The sequence below is a fragment of the Narcine bancroftii genome, chromosome 8 (assembly GCF_036971445.1).
Source record: "Narcine bancroftii isolate sNarBan1 chromosome 8, sNarBan1.hap1, whole genome shotgun sequence".
NCBI lineage: Eukaryota > Metazoa > Chordata > Chondrichthyes > Torpediniformes > Narcinidae > Narcine > Narcine bancroftii.
The window spans coordinates 108,569,333-108,593,203 of record NC_091476.1 but is presented as its reverse complement, the minus strand read 5'-3'; the positions used below and the strand labels follow the sequence as shown (position 1 = coordinate 108,593,203).

At 43.8% G+C, this 23,871-nt stretch overlaps 1 protein-coding gene across 6 annotated transcripts in view; it reads right to left on the bottom strand.

Moving 5' to 3' along the window:
* Nucleotides 1-23,068, bottom strand: part of gkup (glucuronokinase with putative uridyl pyrophosphorylase) — a 66,423-nt gene extending 43,355 nt beyond the window's left edge. For 2 of the 6 annotated variants that reach the window (XM_069894800.1, XM_069894802.1), the window contains exons 1-10: nt 22,899-22,992; nt 22,005-22,806; nt 17,675-17,781; nt 16,923-16,967; nt 15,504-15,657; nt 15,349-15,420; nt 14,301-14,389; nt 10,839-10,995; nt 3,938-4,015; nt 1,492-1,583 (exon numbers count right to left, since the gene is read on the bottom strand). In XM_069894800.1, coding sequence (XP_069750901.1) covers nt 1,492-1,583; nt 3,938-4,015; nt 10,839-10,995; nt 14,301-14,389; nt 15,349-15,420; nt 15,504-15,657; nt 16,923-16,967; nt 17,675-17,781; nt 22,005-22,082 — 872 coding nt within the window. In that variant the 5' untranslated portion in view covers nt 22,083-22,806; nt 22,899-22,992. Of the gene's footprint in view, nt 1-1,491; nt 1,584-3,937; nt 4,016-10,838; nt 10,996-14,300; nt 14,390-15,348; nt 15,421-15,503; nt 15,658-16,922; nt 16,968-17,674; nt 17,782-19,191; nt 19,237-22,004; nt 22,807-22,898 lie in introns of those variants that run through there. The other 4 variants (XM_069894797.1, XM_069894799.1, XM_069894798.1 and 1 more) reach the window with 3 other exon arrangements.
* Nucleotides 23,069-23,871: the final 803 nt, after the last annotated feature.

Here is a 23,871-nt window from a genome sequence, read left to right as displayed (position 1 = left end):
TCAGTGCAAAAGTAAAAGGGTGGCATGCAAGGGGCTATGAGTAGGATCGGTCTCGGGATCTGTGTCCAGTCGGTAGCAACCAATCATGGTGTAACAGTGGTTAACCACAGAATTGTATCTTTTTTCGACAGAATTTCAAAAGAAGCAAACCCAACTCCAAATTATCATCTAGTCAGTAATCATCCCTTAGATGTATCAACCAGTCACAGCTGGAGGACTCGGCTGGTCAATCAGCATCTGTGGAGTCAAAAGGATGATCAACATTTCAGGTCAGGACACCACATCAGGACTGCCTCCTCTCCAGAACCTGTTATCCAATCTCAGTTTAAAATAAAATGATCAATGTACAGTTAAAAAAAGCTCTTTATGATTTATTTCGGTGGTGCTGCTGGCTGATGGTAAAGATGCTAAAGAACTTCCAAGTGCTGCAATCTTTTCTATAGGATATTCAGCATACAGTATAATGGAACTGTAATATAGCTCCCTCTGGTGTTAGGCAAGGAGAGAGCCTTGCACCATAACAAACAAAGATCATTTTTTCTGCAATACTTCATTAACACATAAAACTTCTCCATCTTAGTGTAGCGCTGAAGAGTTTAATCAGAAGCCCAACAGCAGTAACTCCACTGCTCCAATAAAACATCACTTTGGTTCCAGATCCACAGTGCACAAGCTCATCTTATGGTACATCATTTAGACACACACACAGCCCATGCTTCCTCACAGTAAATTACCTACTTCTCCAAGGGCCATGTGTCCAGCGCATAGATCCTCCCTTTAAGATTTATAGTTTACCTTCATTCACATCTCACCCTTCATTACAGATGTCATTCAAGACCTGGCCATTGAATTCTACTAAATCAACTTCCAAACCCTGTGGGTGATTGTAACTATCTCCTCCCAAATCCCCAAACTGATTCTTCTACTCTTTGATGAAGGGCTCAAATGTTTGTTAAGTATCTTTATCTTTGCTATATAAAGTACTGTTTGACCTGCAATGTTTTTATTTCAACCACCATGTGTACAGACTTTCATGTTTTACTTTTCTTCTCCCACTCCACCACCTGCCTTCACCAACGGCAACACCTTCCCCTTCCTATGACCCACTTACAAAATCCACTAGCTCCATCGTTGAGGATAAAGTGGTGCAAAATCTTTTGCATGCTATTTCTTCACAAGGCCCATCTGCAGATGCCTTAAGCCTCTTCACAATAGAATAGACTGCACACAAAATGTACATTGTCATCTCAACCATCACCAGCTTAACATTCCCTGAGACAATTTTAATTGGGTTTGAAGTGAGAGATAATTCACATTGAAAGGCTCAAATGTTAAACATATGGGCGCTTTTGTCACAATAATTCTCTCAGATCACAGAGAAGCAATAAAACAGCTGGAAATTGTTTAACAAAATAATAGCAAAATTTCAGACCATGGGATCTGAATTAAAATTTAAAAGTGACAGTGTGGTGTGAGCAACACCAATGGTACCTTGCATACGAACGGCAAGTAATTTGTTTGACAGTAGAACCATGTTGTTTTGTGGAGTACTGTGCCGACCATTTTCTGTATTCAGAAAGACCCTATCAACAAACAAAGCATTAGTAGGACAAAAACACAAGCTACAGATGGCTACGTAGTAAGTAAAAATAAATGTGAATAGTATGTGATTAAAGATTCCATCATTTTCACTTCTATGGGCTAGTTGTGATGGGTTGAAGAAGTTGGATAAGCAAAGGTAGAAAATATACACTGGAAAGTAGTTGACCAAAAACATTAATTCTATTTCTCTCATTTTCAGCTCTGCCTGACCTGCTGGACAATTTCCAACACTTCATGACAACTTTCAGCATTTGTTGTAATAGTAGAGTTGGAGAGGAAGGTAGGGGAAAGAGGGATCACTTCGCAAAGTTATTTCTCATCTTTTTCCATAGGGTAGGATACCATTCAGCCCACTGAGTCCATCCTACCCATCAGAGAAATCCCATCCATTCCATTCATCCACTTAATTCCCTGTAACCCATTCTCAGTCACACTCAATTTTCCTGCCACCCACCTATGTAAGGAAAGATTTAGAGTTACCAATTAACCTCCTGTGAGAAAATCTATGGGATGTGGGAAGAAATTAGTGCATCTATGAGAGACCCAGGTGATTACATGGAGAATCTGCACACTCCACACAGAGGTTAATTGAACCTCGTGCGCCAAGAACGTGAAACAGCAAGCACTACCTACTGCACCAATTTTATGTGGAAAATAAACTCAAGCAAGGACCAGTCACAGAAAACAGTCTTTAGCCAATTTGATTCATTCTGTATAATATCCACTCCTCTTAATTAGTAATTTTTAATAACAATTAATGATTGTATATGTTAATATTATTGTATATTACATGGTAGATGTTTCTTTCCTTACTTTCAGGTGGGCGGGGGGGGATGGGGAGAAAAATATAAAAGTTTTCTTTGTATCATTGATTATGGACATTTGATTAATGTTTTTTTTTCCTGTTATGATGCAAACAATTAATTTTTTTTATTATTAAAGTGGCAGAGAGCAGTGGATTGATCAAAGAATTTGGGTCCAGGCAACATCCCAGCTGTAGTGGTGTAGATCAGTGCTCCAGAACTAACCAGGTTTTTAGCATCACTAATTCCCAACAATGTGGAAAATTTGATGGAATATCTTCTCAAGAGTTCTATGATGCAACACTCACTCTCTAATAATCTGCCTAGTGATGCCCAGTTTGGGTTTTGCCAGAGCAACTGAGTTCCATAGCTCATCGCAGCCTTGGGGCAAATGTGAACCAAAGAGCTGAGTTCCCGAGGTGAGGTGGGGGAAACTGCCTGTGACATGAGACAACAGTTTCTTGAGTGAGGCATCAAATTGACATCAAGAAGAAACAGACCAATGCCCGAAGGAAAATAGTTGTAGTTGTGAGAAGCCAATCGTAGACAAAAACAGCATTACAAGGCCGTTTCCTCGGCCCAACCACTTTGACCCTCCTTTCATGATTTGATTTGAAGTAGAGATTTTTAACCACTGCATATTTCAATTCCATGCACAAATCCTAAGCAAATTTAGCAGCATCTGCATTTGGGCAAGACTTGGACAACATTTAGTCATGGGCTGATTCAAGGCAAGTATCAGACATGCCACACTCTTTAACAAGTATATTTATCTACAGAATATTGTGGGGCTCCACTACCAGAACTTGTTAGCACAACAAATTGCTCACAAACCTCTGCTTCTGATTTACATATCATGAGTTATCAGAAATTTAGGGGAGCAACAGTTCAGGAAAATATCCGTACATTTACAGGAGGTACGTCAGATTAGATTGGGAGAAAAATAGTTTGGCACAGACTAGATGAGTCGAATGGTCTGTTATATGGCTCTAATTTAATATCTAGTCATATGGGTACTGTATTAGGTCACATGGCCAAAAGCTGATTCAAAGAGTTAAGCTTTAGGGAAAACCCTTAAAAGACAAGTGTCTCCAGAATTTAGGAATAAGGCTGTTGAAGAGATGCAGAGTTTCCATTGGAATGTTAAACTCAACAGAGATTACCAGTAGGTCTGAAAAAGATTTCAATACAAAGATTACTAATGTATAGGGTCATTCAGTTCCAAATTCCCTCCCCATTCTTTTGTATCATTCACCACAACCCCCAAACAATGCCATCAGCACAATGTACTCTGTCTCCAATGTAATGGATACTAGTTAAAATATGCTATTGACCAGGTTCAATTGCCACCCATTAATCTTCCTAAATTTAAATGTGCTCCCTAAACATTCTACTTTTGCAGCTGATGCCATGGCTAGATTTGGGAACCAAGGACTACAGGAAACACATGACATTGTACCATGATGCCAAACATGGCAGCCATTCACAATTTAACTGCAAATTCCAAAGCAGATTTTGTTGTCTAGTCTTACCACTTGGCCAATGAGCTGGAATCCAGTAGGCAACTTCATTCCAAACACTGGGACATTGGCCTCATTGATGAGCCACTCCTGAAGTAAAAATAATGATGTTTTAATTGTCATATAAGGAAACAGTTTAATACTTTGATAAATTCTCAAAGAAATATTAAACTCCTGTATCAAATGGGCCTGTATTGGTCATAATTTTGACTGATTCCTTCTATGATCCAACATCAGGATAACATTGGGCACAGGTGCCTTTTGCACCAAGGAGACACCTGGTCAGGAGTGAGGCTCAGTGGGAAGCAAACCGTGTAGCTAGCTGCTACAAGCTAGGGCTCTGCCCATGTACCCTCCCAGATCAAGTTCTGTAACAGGCGTTCTCCCTGATCCTCTCAGCAGTATTTATTCTGTAGTTAACACCACCTGTTGTTTCTGTGCTTCTATGTTGCAAATATGTTTAATACACACAAGAGTAAACACAAAACTATGCAGACACTGTGAAAATGCACAGTAAATTCAAGAGGAACTCTGCTATTCTTGCAGCATCCATAGGAAGGAAAGATATATTACCGACATTTTGGGCCTGAGCTCTTCTTCAAGGTATAAGCAAAGAATTGGGAAGGCATCAGAATAAAGACTGGGAGAGAAATGGGAGGGGAGGAGTGCAAACCAACAAGCAAAAGGTGTTAATTGGATGATAAAAGGACAGGTGAGAATTGATTTTGGCTCTGTAAAAGGAGACAGAGGGAAAATGGAAAAGAGAGAAAAAGAGTGAAGAAGTGGTGGGGGGGGGGGGGGGGGGCAAGACTCAATGGAAACCAGAGAAGTCGATGTTAATGCCATCCAGTTAGAGGGTGCCCAGAAGAAGATGAGGCATTGTTCCTCCAATTTGCAATGGTCTCAGTCTGGCAGTGCATGAGACCATGGACAGACATGTCAGCAAGGGAATGAGACAGGGAATAGAAATGGGTGGCCACTGAGAGATCCATTCCTATCTCTCGATTCCTTCGTCTCTGTCACATACCAGGATGAAATTTTCTATGCAAGATCATCAGTGATGTTCTCCTTCTTCAACCATGTTGTTGAGCACCTTAGCTCTGTCCACCACAATAATCCAGCTGGATGGCATTAACATTGACTTCTCCATCTACCGTTAAACCACCCCCCTTCTGCTTTTCCTCAGCTCTCTCTATCTTTTCCCTTTTCCCTCTGTCTCCTTTAACAGAGCCAAAATCAATTCTCACTTTCCCTCTTATCATATCTTGATCTGGACTCCTCCCCCTCCCATTTCTCTCCCAGTCTTTATTCTGATGCCTTCCCAATTCTTTGTTTATACCTTGAAGAAGAGCTCAGGCCCAAAATGTCAGTAATATATCTTTCCTTCCTATGGATGCTGCAAGAATAGCAGAGTTCCTCTTGAATTTACTATGCATTTTCACAGTGTCTGCATAGTTTTGTGTTTACTCTTGTCTGTATTAAACATATTTGCAACATAGAAGCACAGAAACAACAGGCGGTGTTAGCTACAGAATATATACTGCTGAGAGGAACAGGGAGAACGCCTGTTACAGAACTTGATCTGGGAGGGTACATGGGCCAGTCCTAATGTCTCATACAGAAAGATGACCGCTCCAGTATAACAGCACTCCTACAATGTGTGTGAGGCGAGATTTTCTGGTTATTTCTCTGGAATACGTCTTGGAACATTGATCTTTCTATTTGTTGTGGTTGTGGCGGCCCCTAGCAGACCCCTTGGGGTGCCTCTCAAAATGAAGTACGAGCGCGACAATCGAGCAGGTTGCTCGAGGCCCGCATCGCTGCCCTCCAATTGGCCACAAATAAAGGAGCCTAACTGGCCTATCAAGGAAAGCGGATCGCAAATGCACCATTCAGCGCTGAGGGGGTTTTGACCTCGCCCCTCAGCTTGAGAATAGAAGCAGGACTGTGAGCCTAATAAAGCTCAGTGTTAACCTCACTCAACTGGGGTTCATGTTGTTCTTTCTGGGAACAGTGTGTTCTTTCTGAGCTAACCTGCATACTGCTAAAACCTCTTCTGCGCTATAGGTTACACTGCTACTGAAAGAACACAGAACCAGAAGAGTTGAGCTCAGTGAGCAGAACTGATTTATTGCAGGCTGCTGGGCTGGGCTTATACTCCCAGCCCAGTCCTGGCTGAGAACCGCGCTGGGGGGCGCTGACGTTATCCAGGCATCACGTGGTCCCCCAATGCGGCCTTCTGAGCCCTGTGCTGAGAAGAAGGGAGAAACCCCCCTCCCCCGAAGGTGCCATTTTGGCCAGCTGCCCCACTGCGTGGATTACAAGCAGGGCTGGTTCGCCTGCCTAGTGGTGTGCCGCCACAGAGCCCCCCAACCCCAGAACCGGCGCCAATGTTCTTTTTAGCTGGACGGCCTCGCTTCTTGAGTTGGGCCACAATCACTGGTTCGGTGGGGTCAAGGTGTGCTGGCTTTAGCCCGTCCATAGTAAACAGTTCCCGCCTACCACCGATATCCAGCGTGAACATAGACCCTGAACGCTGGACAACCTTGTATGGCCCCTCGTAAGGTCTCTGCAGAGGTGCCGCGGGCGGGCCCCACTGATTAAAAAGGTACTCTGTGGAAAGCAGCTCGCTGGGGTCATGAGATGGCCGTGTGCCATGTCTGGACGGCGGTGGGGGTGCAAAGGAGTCCAAGCAGGCCTGGAGGTGCAGCTTGTGCAGCGACCGTTGGGGGTTGTGAGGTGCGTTGATGAACTCACCATGAAGTGCCAGCTGCGTGCCGTAGACCAGCTCAGCTGATGCCGCCTGCAGATCTTCCTTGGGCATGAAGCGGATGCCCAGGGGCATCCAAGGCAGTTCGTCCACCCAGTCAGGACTTGTGAGGCAGACCATAAGTGCCGACTTAAGGTGGCGATGCAGACGCTCGACCAGCCCATTGGCCTGCGGGTGATAGGCTGTGGTGCGGTGTAGCTCAATCCCCAACCTGTTGGCGAGCTGTGCCCAGAGCGCAGAGTTGAACTGGGCGCCCCGATCGCTGGTGAGGTGATTCAGAACGCCGAACTGGGCGACCTAACCGTGCAACAACGCTCAGGAGCAGGAGTCCGTGGAGGCGTCCGGCATCAGGATTGCCTCGGGCCAACGAGTGGTGCAGTCCACCACCGTGAACAGGTAACGGATGCCTCGGGAAATGGGTAAGGGCCCAACGATGTCCACGTGAATGTGGCTGAACCATTCCCAGATGTGCTCGAACTCTTGCACTGGCACACTGGTGTGCCTGTGTACCTTGGACATTTGGCAATGGGTGCATCCGGACTGTGGACCTGATGGACGGGTGCGAAAGATCATGGATGTGATGGAAGATTTGCCTGCGCCACTGCTGGGGAACCACTGGCCATGGGGTGCCCTTGGAGACATCGCACAGGACGGTGCTTCTGCCACTCGGAGTCAGGAGGTCTCGGAACCGCAGGTCCGTGATGGCAGTCCTGAAGGCTTGCGTCTCCTCGTTGGACTTCTTGTCCTGGGCGAGCTGGTCAAAGTCAAGGCCAGACGTCAGCGTGCAGATGGCCGGTCGCGAGAGTGCATCGGCGACCATGTTGTCCTTCCCCGCCTTGTGCTGAATGTCGGTGGTAACCTCCGACACGAAGGAGAGGTGACGCTGCTGGCAGGCCGACCAGGGGTCCTTCACCATCGCGAGTGTGTGGGTGAGGGGTTTGTGGTCAGTGAAGATGGTAAAAGTCCTCCCCTCCAAGAAATAACAGAAATGCCGCACTGCCAGGTACATGTCCTGTAACTTGTGCTCTGGTGGGCTGAGAAGCTGACTGAAGAATGCCAGCGGCTTCCATTGTCCATTCACCTCCTGCTCCAGAATGGCGCCGACGGCTGTGGCAGAGGCATCGATGGAGAGTGCCATATGCAGGTCGGTGTGTGGGTGGGCAAGCATGATAGTCTTCGCGAGGGCGTCTGGGGTCCAGGTGAGCATTTTGTGCTTGGCTGCGATGAGGGCAAATATCGGCTGCATGATGCATGCAGCTCCCAGGATGAATCGGTTGTAGAAGTTGACCATACCTGCGAACTCCTGCAGCCCTTTGAGATTGTCCGGACGAGGGAAATCCTTGATAGCGGCGACCTTTGTAGCAGTGGGCGTGGCTCCCTCGCCCATGATGGTATGGCCCAGGAACTGCATGGACTCTTTGGCACTTGGCTAGGTTGATGGTGAGGCCGAAGTCAGCCAGCCAGGAGAAGGAGCGCAGGAGAGCCTTGTGTTGCGCCCGATCCCTGCTGGTAACGAGGATGTCATCTAAGTAAATGTAGACGAAATCCAGGTCCCTGCCCACTGAGTCCATGAGTCGCTGGAAGGTCTGAGTGGCGTTCTTGAGCCTGAATGGCATGCGAAGGAATTCAAACAAGCCGAAAGGGGTGATGATGGCTGTCTTGGGTATGTCCTCAGGGTGCATCAGGATTTGGTGATACCCACGCACCAGATCAACCTTGGAGAAAACCTTCGCACCATGCAGGTTGGCTGTAAAGTCCTGTATGTGAGGGATGGGGTAACGATCAGGAATTGTTGCCTCGTTGAACCATCGATAGTCTCCGCAGGGGCACCAGCCGCCGGAGGCTTTCAGGACCAGTTGGAGTGGCAAGGCCCACAGGCTGTCAGACCGCTGAATGATCTCCAGCTCCAACAGATGCGAAAACTTCTCCTTCGCCACCTGGAGCTTGTCAGGCAGGAGCCGCCGTGCCTTGGCGTGAACCAGTGGGCCCTGGGTGGGGATGTGGTGAAATGCCCCATGGCACAGCGAGGCAGTGGAGAACTGTGGCTTGAGGAGAGCCGGAAACTCGTCCAGGATTCGCTGGAACTTGTCTCTGGGTGTGCTGATGGTGGCCATCTGCGGCTGCTCTGTGCAGGAGGCGTCAAGGCGAACAGCCTGGAAAGTATAGGCGTCCACCAGGAGCCTATCCCGAATGTCCACCAGAAGCCCGTGGGCAAGGAGGAAGTCGACACCCATGATGGCAGTCAGAAGGGACGAGGCGGTGAACCTCCACGAGAACTTTCATCAGTCGATCTGGAAGTGGACTGTCTTGTCTCCATACATCCGAATCTCTGTTGCGTTGTCTACACGGAGGGGAGATCCTCTAGGTCGGTTCCTGGACTCGATGGGCGTGGCCGGGATGACACTGATCTGGACCCCAATGTCGACAAGGATCCGCCGGCTCCTGACTGAGTCCCGCAGGTAGAGGAGGCTGTGTCCTTGGCCAGCCGCCACAGCCATTAACAACGGCCAGCCTGCTCCTTTCCCTGGAACGAGCAGGGCTGACGACACTACCGAGCTTTGGCTCCCCAGTGCTGGTGGTAGAAGCAGAGGCCTGGAGTGGATGCTGTGTCCCTGATTATACTCTTGGTGGCCCCTACAGGGGCCAGACGCTCTACCGCAGGGCTTGGCGTTGTCACGCCCATGCCTCGTGACCTGATGGACCACCAAGCCCTCTGGGAATCGCTCTAGCCAAAGCTCTTGGGCCTTCTGAGCGACCTTCCTCGGGTCGGTAAAGCTCTCTTGGGCCAGTAACGGCCAGATGTCCTCAGGCAGATAGTCAAGGAAAATGTGCTCGAAGAGTGGGCAGTTGATGTAATCACCCATCAGCGCGAGCATCTTGTCCATCAGCTCCATCAGGAAACTATTCCCAGGGTGTGGAAGTGCAGCATCTGAGCGGCACGCTGCGCCTGGATAGTCCGAGGGATCCGGTGAGCACTCACTTGATGGTCTCGTATTTGTCTTCAGCAGGTGGGTGCTGAATGAGATGCAGCACGCGTTTGGCGGTGGCCTGGTCCAGGGCAGCGACCACATGGTACAATTTGGTCATGTTAAAAGAAATCTGGAGGAGGTGAAACTGAGCCTCCGCGTGGCCGAACCAAGTCTCCGGCTCCTGAACCCAGAATTCAGGCAGCTTGACGGCTATAGCACTGATCCCAGGTTTGCTCATGATGGGTTCAAAGACGTTTGAACCAGTCGGGGTCACCGATTGTAGCGGCAGCTACACTGCTACTGAAAGAACTCACAACCAGACAGGTGGAGTTTAGTGAGCAGAAGTGATTTATTGCAGGCTGCTGGGCTGGACTTATACTTCCAGCCTGGACCTGGCTGAGATCCGTGTTGGGGGGAAGCTGACGTCACCCGGGCATCACGTAGACCCCAGCGCGGGCTTCTGAGAAGAAGGGGGAAACCCCCTGAAGTCGCCATTTTGGCCGGCTACCCTGCTGCGTGGATTACAAGCGTGGCCGGTTCGCCTGGCTAGTGGTGTGCCACCACAGTTGATTAATTCTCTTTGTTCCAGATTCCCATACCAGAGGAATTTATGTAGGTACAGGGACACTGCTAAGTCCATTCATAATTTCAAACCACAGGCTTAGATCACCACAATCTGATAAGACCAAAGAGAATAAGGCCTCCAGCACAAGGCTATCAACAATTACACTTGATTGACACCAAAATCCCAAGTCAAAAAACTCACACTTACCTCTCATGTGAAACAGATTCTGCATTTATTCAGGAGCTGGGATGATACAATTGCCTGAATAATCCAGTAAGGTCTCCTTTAGTGTTGCTTTAGCTCAATTAAAATGAATAGGGTCATCGAGCTTGCACCAGAAAAGATATGGTAAAGGTTCAGTGGATGAATTTCCCATCGCAACTGCAACATCAGAGCACTGTTGGAAGTTCAGGTCTTTGGGTTTCACATACCGTATGTGCCTTTTAAAAATGATTCTGAGCCTCCCTGCAAAGAGTTTTGCATCATTGTCCCATGTAATCCACCTCCAAAACCCGAAATATTGAGTTTTAATCGAACTATCCCCTCATCATATGTATGGTGCTCGTTGCTGATAGTTTTCAGAGTTTAAAAGTGGAAATATTTTCTCACCATATACTTCCCAAGGTCTCGATCCTTCACTTCTAGATAGTGCTTTAAATACTCCCCAAGAGTTGGCAACGTCTGCCTCTGGAAACAGTAAAAAACGACACTCGCCAGCCTTGATGCTGTGGCTCCTGCAGAGGGTTTCTCAGAAAACTTGGTGATTCTGAAAGCAGAGAATCCCAAGTGCTTTTAGTAGGAGAGGACTCATTGCTTGGTCTGGACACATGAACAAGGAATAAATCATTGACCCTTGTGCCTTCTCCACCTCTCAACAAGATCATAGCTCGTCTTTTACCTCTGTCCCATGGCTCTCTGAATATCCAAAAATCTATCAACGTCTGTCTTTAAAATGCTAAGAGTCTAAGCCTCAACACCGCTATTAGGTAGAGAACTCTAAATATTCATCATCCACTGGTTGAAGGACTTTCTATCATCTCAGTCCTGAATGACAACACCTAGATCTAAACTAGTGGTTTTCAAACTTTTTATTTCCACTCGCATACCATTTTAAGTAATCCCTATGCCATCGATCCTCTGTGATTAGTAAGGGTTTGGTTAGGGTGGTATGTGAGTGGGAAGGGAAGGATGAGAATCACTGCTCTAGACCCAATTGTTTCTGAAATATTTTGCTTGAGAAAAATTGTCACTGGCCCATTCCCTTTGGGGTTATGAAACCGTGCACATAATGAGTCAATTAGGCATGATTAAAACAGTGGTTTTCAAACCTTTTTCTTTCCACTCATATACCACCTTAACCAATCCCTTGCACACAGCCCTTATGGCATAGGGAATACTTCAAGTGAAATCGAGTTTTAAAACAAAAGTTACCCACCCCTGCATTAGACCAATATCTAACCAGCCAAGCTTCAGAAGAATTTTGTGTGCTTCAATAAGATCACCTCTCATTCTCTTAAACTTTTAATACAGGACCAATCTGCTCAAATGGACAAATTCCCCATATCAGGGATTATACTGGCAAAATTTCATTGCAACTTACTCTATCACAAATACATAATTTCTATGTATGAACATCAGATATAAATCATCATGACTTTATTCTTGCCTTCAAATCCTCCTGTGTTACATGTCAATATATTGTTGCCATTTTATGTACTGCATGTTAACTTTCATGATGTGCTTATTAAAACACAGTACACCATTTAACAAAATGGATGCCCTCACATTTTTCCATATTGTATTCCATTTCCCATGTCTTCATCCATTCATTTTAGTATATCTATATCCCCTGATGCCTTTCTGCATCCTTCTCACAACTAACACTGAAAATTGCTTTGAGCACCAATCCTAATGGCCCCCACAAGTTATAGCTGCCCAACCCAAACATGTCCCCTCTATTCCCACTTCATTAACTAACAATCAATCCATACCAGTGTATAATCCCAATTGCACTTGCTCTACTTTAATAACTCGACTCTGGCATCTTTTCAAAGACCACCTGCATGTCCAAATACTCCTTATCCACTGATTTACCCTATCTAAATGCAACCTTAAAAGCAACCTTAAAAATAGTTGTGACCAACTTTTCCTTTTATAAATCCATGTTGTTTGTGTTCAAGCCTATTGTTATTTTCCAAGTGTTCTGTTGCTATTTCCTTAATAATTGATCCTAGCATTTTTCTTATTACTGATAACTTAGAATATAGTTTCCCTTTTTTTCTCTCATTTATCCTTCTTATATTTGCATTTAAACATCACAGGCTCAATGGGGCGCAGAGGACATCAGCCAGTGACTAAAAGCCAGATAGATTCATCAGCTAAATATGCAAAGTCCAAATCCAGAACTAATTATGGTATCTTTGGATGTCTGCTTTACTAAGTAGTTAAACAGTTTGAGAAACCTCAGCCATTAAAGTCAATTCTTCCATTTTCCTCATGCAGATAATGGTTCTACCTTGAAAAAAACAATTCTGAATTCCACATATTTCACTAGATTATATGCTGCTCACTAGGTTAGAAATGATGTTAAAGATAGAAGAGATTTACAGGAATGATATCAGTATGTGGGACTTCAACCACATGGTCTGAAATCATCCAGGAGGGATGTGAGGGGATAGTGGTGGGCAAGCTTCCAGATAAAGTGGTGGAGGCTGCTTTCTCATTAGCTTCCTTTAAGAAACATAACAAATGAATGGGAGAGGCTTAGAGGGGTCTGGGTCTAATGTGGGCAAGTGATTCTACAGTAGGAGGGCACATTATCCAAACTGGACAAGCTGGGCCTGTGAGTGTTTCTATGCTATAAGGCTGTGACTCTAAGAAGTCCTCCAACTCACAATATATTTTTCACCCATTAAAAGTGGCCAGGGCAAAAGCAGCATCACAAACGTAGAGGTGAAAATGTACTTTAACAGACACATTACAAAATGGAGAACTGACTAGATATTGTATAACCTGATGAAATTCCATTTCTGTGGTCTCATTAACAAAACTGATGAGTTGGGCCACTGCTTATCAGTGCAGAAGCCGTTGGAGCTGGTTACACAAGTTCCCTGAATACCAGGGCCATTGTTCTGGCTCAGAGACCATGGTCAGGGTGTCTGGTAAACATCATGGGACAAATCAGAGATATCTATCATCTATCCATAAGGTGGTTAAAACTATTTCTTCATACTTTTATTAGACACCTAGATGGGAATACACATAATATATAATCAATTGTTAATATTATGGTTTATATAAACTGGATGAACTGGAAAAATATACAACAATGGATATTTCTGTGGTAAGATTTTTGGCAACTTCCATTCCACTGGATAGAGTTATTTTCTAATCTTTTTTAGCCTTACTTCTGCTATTCGCTGTACCTTTACAGTCTTATTACCTTCCAAGATCTCTGCACTCCTCCAATTTGGACCACTCCACATTGATTTCACTCAGTAACTGATGAGGAAGAATTAAGCTGATTTAAACATAGGCTGCGGTATTTCCTCCCTAAGTTTCATCCCTCATCTAAGCCTCACTGCTTTTATTCTCTGAATCTACATCTTCCATCAAACATTCAATTATCCAACCTATTAGCCCCTTATGTGGCTCAGTATTGATCTTTTTGACAAGCTATTTTAGAGGCATTTTAGTACAATAATAGTTATAAATAAAACCAAGTATGATTTTGATGAAAAAAGGGAGAAGAAATGTTGCTCAGTGTCTGAGAGCCCAGTAACCAGAGGACTCAAATTTCAAGGTAATTAGCAAAAGGGCTGACAACAGAGAGGGGAATTTCTGCTATGCAGAGAATCTGCAACATGTTATCTGTAAGGGCAGAGGAAAGAGGTCCTATTCAAAAGGGTCATTCAAAAGCAAACTCAATAAATACTTGAAGGAGATAAACTGCCTGTCAAAGCATGAGCAAAAGCATGACAGGCAGATTGGAATGTTTGATTCTGCACTTTCCATGGTTGCATGATTGCAAATAACAGCACAATCTTTCACCCTTTCCAACCAGGAACCTACCTGTGAGTATGGGGGCACACTTCGACTATTCCTCTGGACTCTGTCTTTTCTCCTTCTTCCATCTCGTAGTAAATAGCCAGCTCACCCTTCTGTCAGCCAACACAGAAGCATCATGGTTATCCCTGGCAAATCCTAATTATTAGTTTCTATTGCTTGAGAGTCTGTTGTGACCCTCTAACACTGCTACAAGGCAGTGTGATGAAATACTCTCCAAATGTCTGGAAAAACACAGCTCCAACAACTCAAGAAGTTCAGCACCCTACAGGTCGAAAGGATGGCACAGCAGTACAGCTAGTAGAATTACTGACTCGCAGCTCACGAGAACAGGTTTTAATTTTGACCTCCACGCTGTCCGTGCAGAGTTGGAGCATTCTCCTTAGGGATTCCTCCTAGTGTTCCGGTTACCCCCTAAGTTTTGTTGATAAGTGATAGACTTTGGGAGAAAACTAATGGCAATGTTGGAATGTGGGGTTAGGGTAGTATTAGTATAAAACTGGATGATAAGTGGTTGAAATGTATTCAAGGGCTGAAATCTTGTTTCCATGTATTTGTCTCTCTGTGAGGAAACAGCACACTGGATTTATTTCCTGTCAACCATTTTGAACACATCAGTCTCCTCCACCAATGAATAGTAGCTACGGAGGGTATAATTTCCAAAATATAATGCAGTTATTCAGCTGGCTTTTCCAAAAGCTACACCAAAACCCCCAACCTTTCCCACAAAGAAGAAAGCAGACACATGGAAACATATGACCTCCAGGCTTTCCACAAGACTCCATTGTCTTGAATTGGAAGCTATCACCGCTCTTTCATCATTCCTGGATCTTAATCCTGGAACCTCCTTCCCTATAGTACTGTGGGATTTCCTCTGCTAGAAAGACTGCACTGGTTCAAGAACAGTTAGTGATGACCAATAATACTGGCCTTTCCAGTGATAACAGATCTCTAAACAGTTGAAAGTTCTTCCAGCAACTAACTACATTTCCAACACACTTCCCCTTGAAGCTCTGACAATAGAATTTTTGGACTAATTAAACAAGGGCCTAACCTTAAATTTGAAGAATTTGAGGACCTCAGCAATATCAAAATTCAGATCTTCACACAGCATATCGCCGGCAACCTGGAAATACAAAACATACAATGAGACAGCACTGCAAGGATGCATGCATGTCCTCAAACAGTTAATGACTAAGCAAGACATACCACCATGACATCTTCATTGAACTTCTTGCTCCTGACAACCAGCTCAAAGTCAGCCACGGCACCCAATTGTGTTTCACTAGTGGTCGAACCATCATTAATAATGTTTTCTGCTGGGAAGTCACTGGCAGTTGCCCATCGTTCATAGTATTTGTATCTAACGATGAAATAGCAACAATTAATTCCAAAGTTAGTTAGTGAGGGAGCACATTTCAACTTCACTGCACCCAACCAAGCTTTCCCTCCTATTTAATCTACTTCAAGTTATTCGATATTAGATCTACCCACTGTCTGTATTGTGACTATTATTTAACATTAAATATGGATCAGGCTGCCTCCCTCCTGGGGGAAGGGGGAGTTCTTTGCCCTTCCATTGACTACAAGCCACAATGTGATGGAATACAGCACTAACATTCCAGAAACTCAGCACCAACCCAGGCAAAACTATTGTAACTGTGACTATTTGTTATCTCTTTTTAGTTTAATTAAATGAATACTATGGTAGTGTTCTTTTTAAACAAAGTACCTGTTTGCCTGCAGCAATTAATATTTCGGTGCACATGTACATTGCACAATTCATATATCATTAAACTCATTATCATTAAAAGTACCATACATCCTGTCATTGAAACATGGAGTGAGGGAGCACTGAGACTTTGCTGTTAAGGTTCGGATTTTATACTTGGCATATATGATGATCCTTGGTTTTGGGGTGACAATTTTAACAGGACAGTCTTATACGTTGGCGTATACAGTAACCCTGGCATCCTGTGGCTTTCCAACCACATAATGCACTGCAGTAATGGGTCTAAACTTTTTCACCAGCATATGACAAGCCCATGGCCACAAACAAGAAAACATGAGGAGGCAACCATTCCTTCATTGGTGCTGGGTTTAAATATTGGAATGCCCTTCCTTATAGTGCAATGGAAGTTCCTTAACAATTGGGACTGTGGAAGTTCCTTAACAATTGGGACTGCAGAAGTTCCAACAGGTTCTCAATGGCAATTAAAAATAAACATGAATGGTGATCCTGCCAGAAAAACCCATATTCCAGGAAATAAAATGCCAAATAGAACCATAATTAAAATTCCAGTTCACTCTTTTCTGGTCATCTGAAACATTTGGAACAGGTAGATTCCAGCCATTTACTTAGCTTGCCACAGACATCTCCATTTTATTGCTTTCTAATGCCTCTTCTCCCTGATTCTACACTTGCCTAAAACCATTCATCTCCCATTCATTGACGCAAGCCCATTTTACTCTGCCCGCATATGCTGCCTGATACCCTCCCCCCCCCCCACTTCCCCACCCAATGCTTCCCAGTACTTTCTGCTTTCAGATTTACAACATGAGCAGAATTTCACTTATCTTGATTTTTCACCAATTTCACCAATAATCTAAGCAGCAAATCCTACTCACTTGTCTGCATTAGTGACGAGGTAGACTTCACTGAAGAGATGGCGCCTACAAAGAGAACAAAGAAAATATATTATGCATGCAAAGTAAAACCAGCTTCATAGATGAGGTAAATGAAAAGAATGACTTTGCTTAAAAGCTTTCAAAGCTTGATCAAAACCTTTTGAAATGTAGTTGCTACTTTAGTGTGGAAAACATACCAGCTAGCTTCCACACAGAAAGATCTCACCAAAGCAACAGGTACACGATTTGAAGATGTAATTTGGAGCACAAATATGAGTCATGAAATCAGGGAGCATTCTTCTTCGAAACAGCGCCACATCTGAAAATTGTCATTTTAAGGGCACTGTGTAATAGTCCTAGATTTTACATCAAATTTCTGGTAATCATCAAAAAAAGTAAACACCTGTCTCAGAGGTGAGAGAGATGGCTAATCAGTCACAGAAGGCAAACCAAATCATCGGATTACTATGGTTCTTGTCATATTGCCCTCGATAAAACCTACAGATTGCCCTGCAGTCATCCACTGTTCAGTCTGATGTCCCTGACCAGACTCATTCATTCTGTCACTGAAAGCTTTTATGAGAATAGTTTACCTCATCTTCTCAACCTCTGGGTCACAACTGACTCCTTTCAAATCATTTCCTAGAGGTACTTACCTTTGCTCAAATATCTTATTGAGACACGATGTGAAGTTTAAAAATCAACAAAATTACAGCTCTTATTGGTAGAAGCAGGAATAATAATGCACTCACAAATTCACAACTTCCCACCAGAAGTCCAGGATTTTTTTCCCACCAACTCCAGGTAGCAACGCCTTTGGGATTCCCTCCAAATGAGAATACAGGCCAGTTGCTTCATTCTGAAAAATAAAATGCAAATAATAGCTCAGCAGCCCAGCTGACATATGCTCCTTGTTTACTGGTATGAGTGTTAGCAGTGCTATTGACCAAGACGTCTACAATGGAACTAATCTATATGGAAAGCAGTGTGACAAAAGTGTTGGCGTAATCTTTCTTGCCATAATGTTCTTTCTCACCTCCAACAAACTACTCATAGGAATGGAGCCAACCTGAAATGACATTCCAGAACAAAGATTACCCAAATCTCTGTGGTCAAGCTGTGGTATGCAGATGACACTGGGGTTTGTGTTTGTTTGGAGGACAAGGATAGAGACGTTGCCGATACTTTACTAAAGCATACAAGAAGATAGTCTATCCACCCAACATCCACAAAACAAGGCTCCTCTACCAACCCACCCTACTAAAACACACTATCCTCTGAAAATAAATATTCACAGTAAACTCCCGAAATTGTGGACCATTTTGCATATTTTGCACACCACTTTTTGGCAAAGGCAAACAACAAAGATAAAACACTATGCATTTGAGGAAAAGAGGATTTGAAGGTAAAGACTGGGCACAAAACTCGGCAGGCAGTGATCTCTGTCCTTCTATATGCTTCTGTGACATGGACAATCTACAGCAGGCATTCAAGGCACTAAACGGATATCACCACTAAAGTCTCTGAAAAATTATTTCATTCATTGGAAATATGAGCTAACCAACATTAGTGTCCTCTCCCAAGTCACCATCTCCTGTATCGAAGCCAGAATTGCATATAATTAGCTTCACTGGGCACACTACATCATTCATACACCTGATACTAGACTCCTGAAACAGACAATTCTATTTCAAACTCTATCATGGGAATGATTATTAGGCTGACAGAGGAAATGTTCAAGAATGTCTTCAAAGACATGCTAAGGAAATGCACCAGGAATCTTGAGGTCATGAATATTCAAAATAGAGAATGGTCATTTGAAATTATATTAACAGCTTGACTGCATGCATCAGGAACACCCAGAGGCTCTACGTAAGCAGTAGAATGAATGGAAAACCTCATAAAACACATACCCAAATGAAATAGCCCATCAGCCACTATCTGCCCCATCTGTGTAAGAGTCTACATTTCACTCATAGCTTGGAATCAGGCCTTTCAGCCCAGATATTCCATGCAAATTAATCGTACATTAATTACATTTTTTTAAATTTTCCTCAAATTCTCAACAATGGCCACTCTAGTGCGAGTGTATATGTTTATGGTAATATATGGTAACCTATGACCATGCCCTCCTTTGGAATGGCCACTCTAACTCCCAACCTGATCCTGTCACTCTCCTACACACTGCAATTTGCATTGATCAATTAACCTACCAATTGGTACATCTTTGGGATGTGGGAGGAAACCAATTCTTCCTGAGAAAACTCACCTGTTCCAAGGGAAAACATGCAAACTCCTCACAGACAGCAGCCAAGGTCAAGATTGAACCTGGATATCAGATGCTGTGAGACAGTGGCTCCAGAAGCTGAGCCATTGTCCCCATTCGTTGTGTACCATCTTCTTAGAGAGCTAGCTGCACAAGAGCCATCTACAAACCAGAGGAGAATTAAGCTATACAAACATACAGCATGGCAACAGGCCCTTTTGGCCCACGAGCCCATGCTGCCCAATTACACGCAATTGACCTACAACCCAGCGGTATATTTTGAAGAGTGGGAGGAAACAGGAGCCCCCGCACAAACCCATGCAGGCACGGGGAGTACAAACTCCTTACAGACAGTGCATGATTTGAACCGTGGTCCCAATCACTGGCACGGTAACCGTATTGTGCTAAATTCTTCACTAACCATGCTGCTCTGCCTCTCCAATCCTAAGACCATGTGCTATTAAAAACAGGGGTGACCAAAATATGGCCCCCAGGCCAACAGCAGCCCATTGTCCATTTGTAAGTGGACCAGGTTGAATTTAAAAAAACAAGTGTAATATGGCCTGATAGAACATAGTCTGTAACAATAAATTGTACTGTATGTACATTGCAGTTCTTACTTTCAAAACTGGATGTCACTGCCATTTGGAAAAACTACTGGACCAACCATTGCAATGTTATTCAGCGATGAAAATGTTTACCTCAGTTGATTAAACGTGCCAGAAGTGAAAAGACAGAAAATAACAAGAGGTGCCAAAAATTTCAGAGAGAGTGGGAAAATTAATACTTTTTCACAGAATTCAAGAGGAAGTGTGTTTGTTTGATTAGCAAGGAATCTGTTAACTTTAAAAGCTTATCTACAGATTTACACGTAATCATTAAGGTAGACACTTAGAACATAACAGCACAGTACAGGCCCTTCAGCCATCGACATTGTGCTGGCAGACATAATCCTATCAAAACAAAAATTCTCAACCCTTCATCACTCATAACCCTCTATTTTTCTTTCATCCATATGCCTGAAAACTTGGGCATAAACTATTCATTGAGAGTTGTGGAGGCTGCCTTGTCGCTTTCTTGATCTTTTCTCCCATTCTTATGTTGCAATGATTTTTGAATGAGAGTTTTAGAGTTTTATTGTATTCATTTAAATTAAATTTAGATGCAGATATTGTAATATGTGGGCACATCAATAAACTATTATAATGTCAACAGTTAAACTGTTCAGTAGTGTTGTATAGTTATTTTGATAGAAAATTAATTTTCAATAGCACAAGGGTTTTCTGGTCTGAAAACACTGCTTTTTTTGCAGTGCAACTGGTTGAAAACTGCCAAGCTTAATATTATTTGGCCCACAACTCCTTACATTTTTCTGTCTGAGGCCTACAATCAAAAAAGTTTGGCCACCCCTGGTGTAAGACAAAGATACGGGGGATTGAGAACTCCATATTTAATCAAAGGTCTTATATTTATGTAGCACCTTTCAATCTTAAAGCCCTTTGAGTCAAGTGCATTTTGAACTTGGTCATGCAGCAAGTAACATACACAAGCAGCAACCACAAATAACAGTGATAAGATTGTCTATTTTAATTATGTTTGTTGAAGAACAAGATGATTATTCTGTTTAATTAATTCTAATATTTAACTAACACTATATATTAAAAAAAAATCAGATTAGCTAGTCATCACATTGCACTTTGTGACAGTTTGCTGGATACAAATTGGTTGCTGCATTTCCATCATTACTTAATGATTAAAGGGCGGTATTCTCAATAAGATAGTCATAAACTGGTTGTGTTTCTAACTCTCCTTTATTCCCCTTGCAGCTACATCGGAGTGAGAAAACACATGGAGCAGGACAGTTTGCCAGCAGTCATTATTTGGGCATGGAGTGGATGACTTTATGGAGGGCGAAAGAAGTTGTTCCACAAGATAAGCACTGCTAAAAATGTTATAAAATTGATTTTGAGGTGTTGTGATACATTTACAAATAAAATTGTTTCAGGTATGAGAACTGATATTGATACAGTTTTCTAACTTCGACTTCCCAAGAGTTAAACTAAAAGTCTCACTTGCCACCTCAATTCTGTAACCAGAATGTAGCAATGTGATACAATTCCTGATAGTCTGCTACACTCCAGCTACATGCTAACATGAGAATAAGGAATACACAAGAAATTGAATTGACAGACTCAAGACCACTGGACAATTTTCAAACAGCTTTGCATCACCTGCACAAAAATAACCAGTTTATTTCTACCATCCTGATAATGATCACCAAGATTTGACCTTTGTTATTTCCATCGCCAGTGAATCTATTGGATCAATATGAATCAATGGATTCATATGGGCCCCCTGGGGGCCACAGCATATTTAAGGGAGGGGGGGAGGCACAAACTGAAATCATAATTTTTTTCATTTTTTTATGTAGTCGGTAAAAGTACGGAACAAACGAACTAAATTTGACTGCTTCGCAGGGAAGAGTGGGCCCATAAACTTTGATTGAGAATGGCTGCATTAGAACAAAGGTCACATACATTTCCAGTTACAATATCAGTGATGTATGGAATATTACTGTACTTTTATACTCACTTTCAGATTAGCTAAACTGAACAAACAAAAATAAGGGTATGGATCACTTGGTTCTGGCAAGGCTCGGTCATAGATTTTAACCCAATTTGAGCATAACATAGCTGCAGAGACTAGGAAGGAAATCACAAATATTAGGGCCTCTGAGAATTAAAGGTAGAAACAAGATCTGAACAATGACACAACCAGTACAGGGAGTGTCACTTGGGTCATTGCCCCATGCCTACTTTGTACTCTGATCCAGGGTGTCCCATCACCCAACTCTTTCCCAAGAGCCTGTGGCTGGAGATAATGTTTCCCTCCATTCAGGTATTTTTTTTTTAGAAAGCTTTGGTTGACCTTAAAAGTTTATGAGTTTCGGTCAAAATTATTTTCCACAACAAAAGGTCCCAAAGGTCTGTTATCCATCACATTAAATCAATCTCGGGACAGCTGACGGGAGGAACTTTATCCCACTTATTGGGTCTGAATCTATCAAGATCGTGCAGGTTAATAATGGAGAATGTGGAGGTGCTCGTATTCGCAATGGTCTATCGCAACTAACATGATCCACATTGGAAATCGTTTCGGGGCGCCCCGAGCACTCTCCTCTCTGGAGAGTGGGCTGTCATTGAACCTTCACCCGGTACGGGATGGGAGTGTCCAATGATAAGAGGTGCAGGGGAATGAAAGTTTCGCCATTTATTGCTTTTAATTTGAGAATGATAACTATGTTGACGAACTTCTCGATGCCACCTCCTCTGTTGGACGTTGAACTTGGCCGCAAACCCCCGAAATTATTTGCAGCATCATTGTGCATTCATTTTCCACGGGGGTTTTTTTGTTGGAAATAGTATTGCAGAATCTTCAAGGGTCAAGCTCCTCCTCCGAGGCCTCAAATGAGACAGGGGCAAGTGTGCGTGGACACATGTCGAAGAAGCGTGGTTCAACACAGGCGACGAAGTAACGCATTCTCGAGCCTCGCGTCCGGTATCTCCAAGGCTCTTCATGTACTTACAATCACTTGGTTCACTCCCGAAGGACGTTTGACTGAAACGGACCGGCACAAATTGAGGGTCTTTTAGAGAATTATTAATGCTTTCAAAAGACCACTGTAATGTTCATTAAAGCGAGTTATTCACCTTGATCTCGCTCTCCAGCAACGTCCCATGTCCAGCCACTAGAAGCACGCAAATCATGAGGGCGACCCCAGCAACCGGCTGGGTTCCAAGACCACGAATTGGCCGCAACTTCCAAACGCTACCAACTTTCTTTTTTCAACCTCAGAGCGTCATTTTTCACTGCACTGCGTCCTGACATCACGGTGCAGGCGGGGCCAAGGTAGCCGCCCCGGCAAATAGTTACAGTCATTTTGCAGTTTTCTTGAAGGAGAGTGCAATCTGCTTTTCCTTGGCAGAGGGCCGTGGGTTGATCTGAACTGTTTCTACAACACTATAAATGTATTAAATATAATAGCAAAGATTAAAAAAATACAGATGCTGGAAATACTCAGCAGGTTCAATTCTTTTATTGTCATGTAATAGTACAGAACGTAATATTACACGAAATTGCCTTCTGCCTGCCTTAAGGCAAACAAAGAGTTGTCACTCGAGTCGCCCGGCGCCCCCTTACACGAAGGAGAAAGTAAAAGAATGTCCTTTCAGAAACTGGGTGTCCTTCGACTGGCCTCCAGTGCCCCTGCAGCCTCCGCAGCCGCAGGACTTCGGTTCAGCCCATCAGCAACCCAAGCTCCAGATCCAAACCTCCAACGCAACCTCCACAGCCCCCCTCGAATCCCAGCTCCAATACATGGTTCCCATGAGCCAGTCTCCAGCAGCCCAACTTGCAGGTCCTCCAACAGACATTGTGGGTCTCTCAGCTGCTGAGCCCCTTGCTGGTCCGCCGCCAAAGGTCGTCAGACTGTAGGATCCTTCAGCCGCTGAGTCCTTTGCTGGTTCACTGCTGTGGTCATCTTTTGTTGTGTTGCCATCTCTGCCTCTCCTTCTCAATGGGGTAGGGGACAGGTTTTTGTGGAAACCTTTTACAACTTTTACCCATCTTAACAGCATGAGCACAAGAAGAATGAAGAGCTCCGCAGAAATGAACTCCATGTGC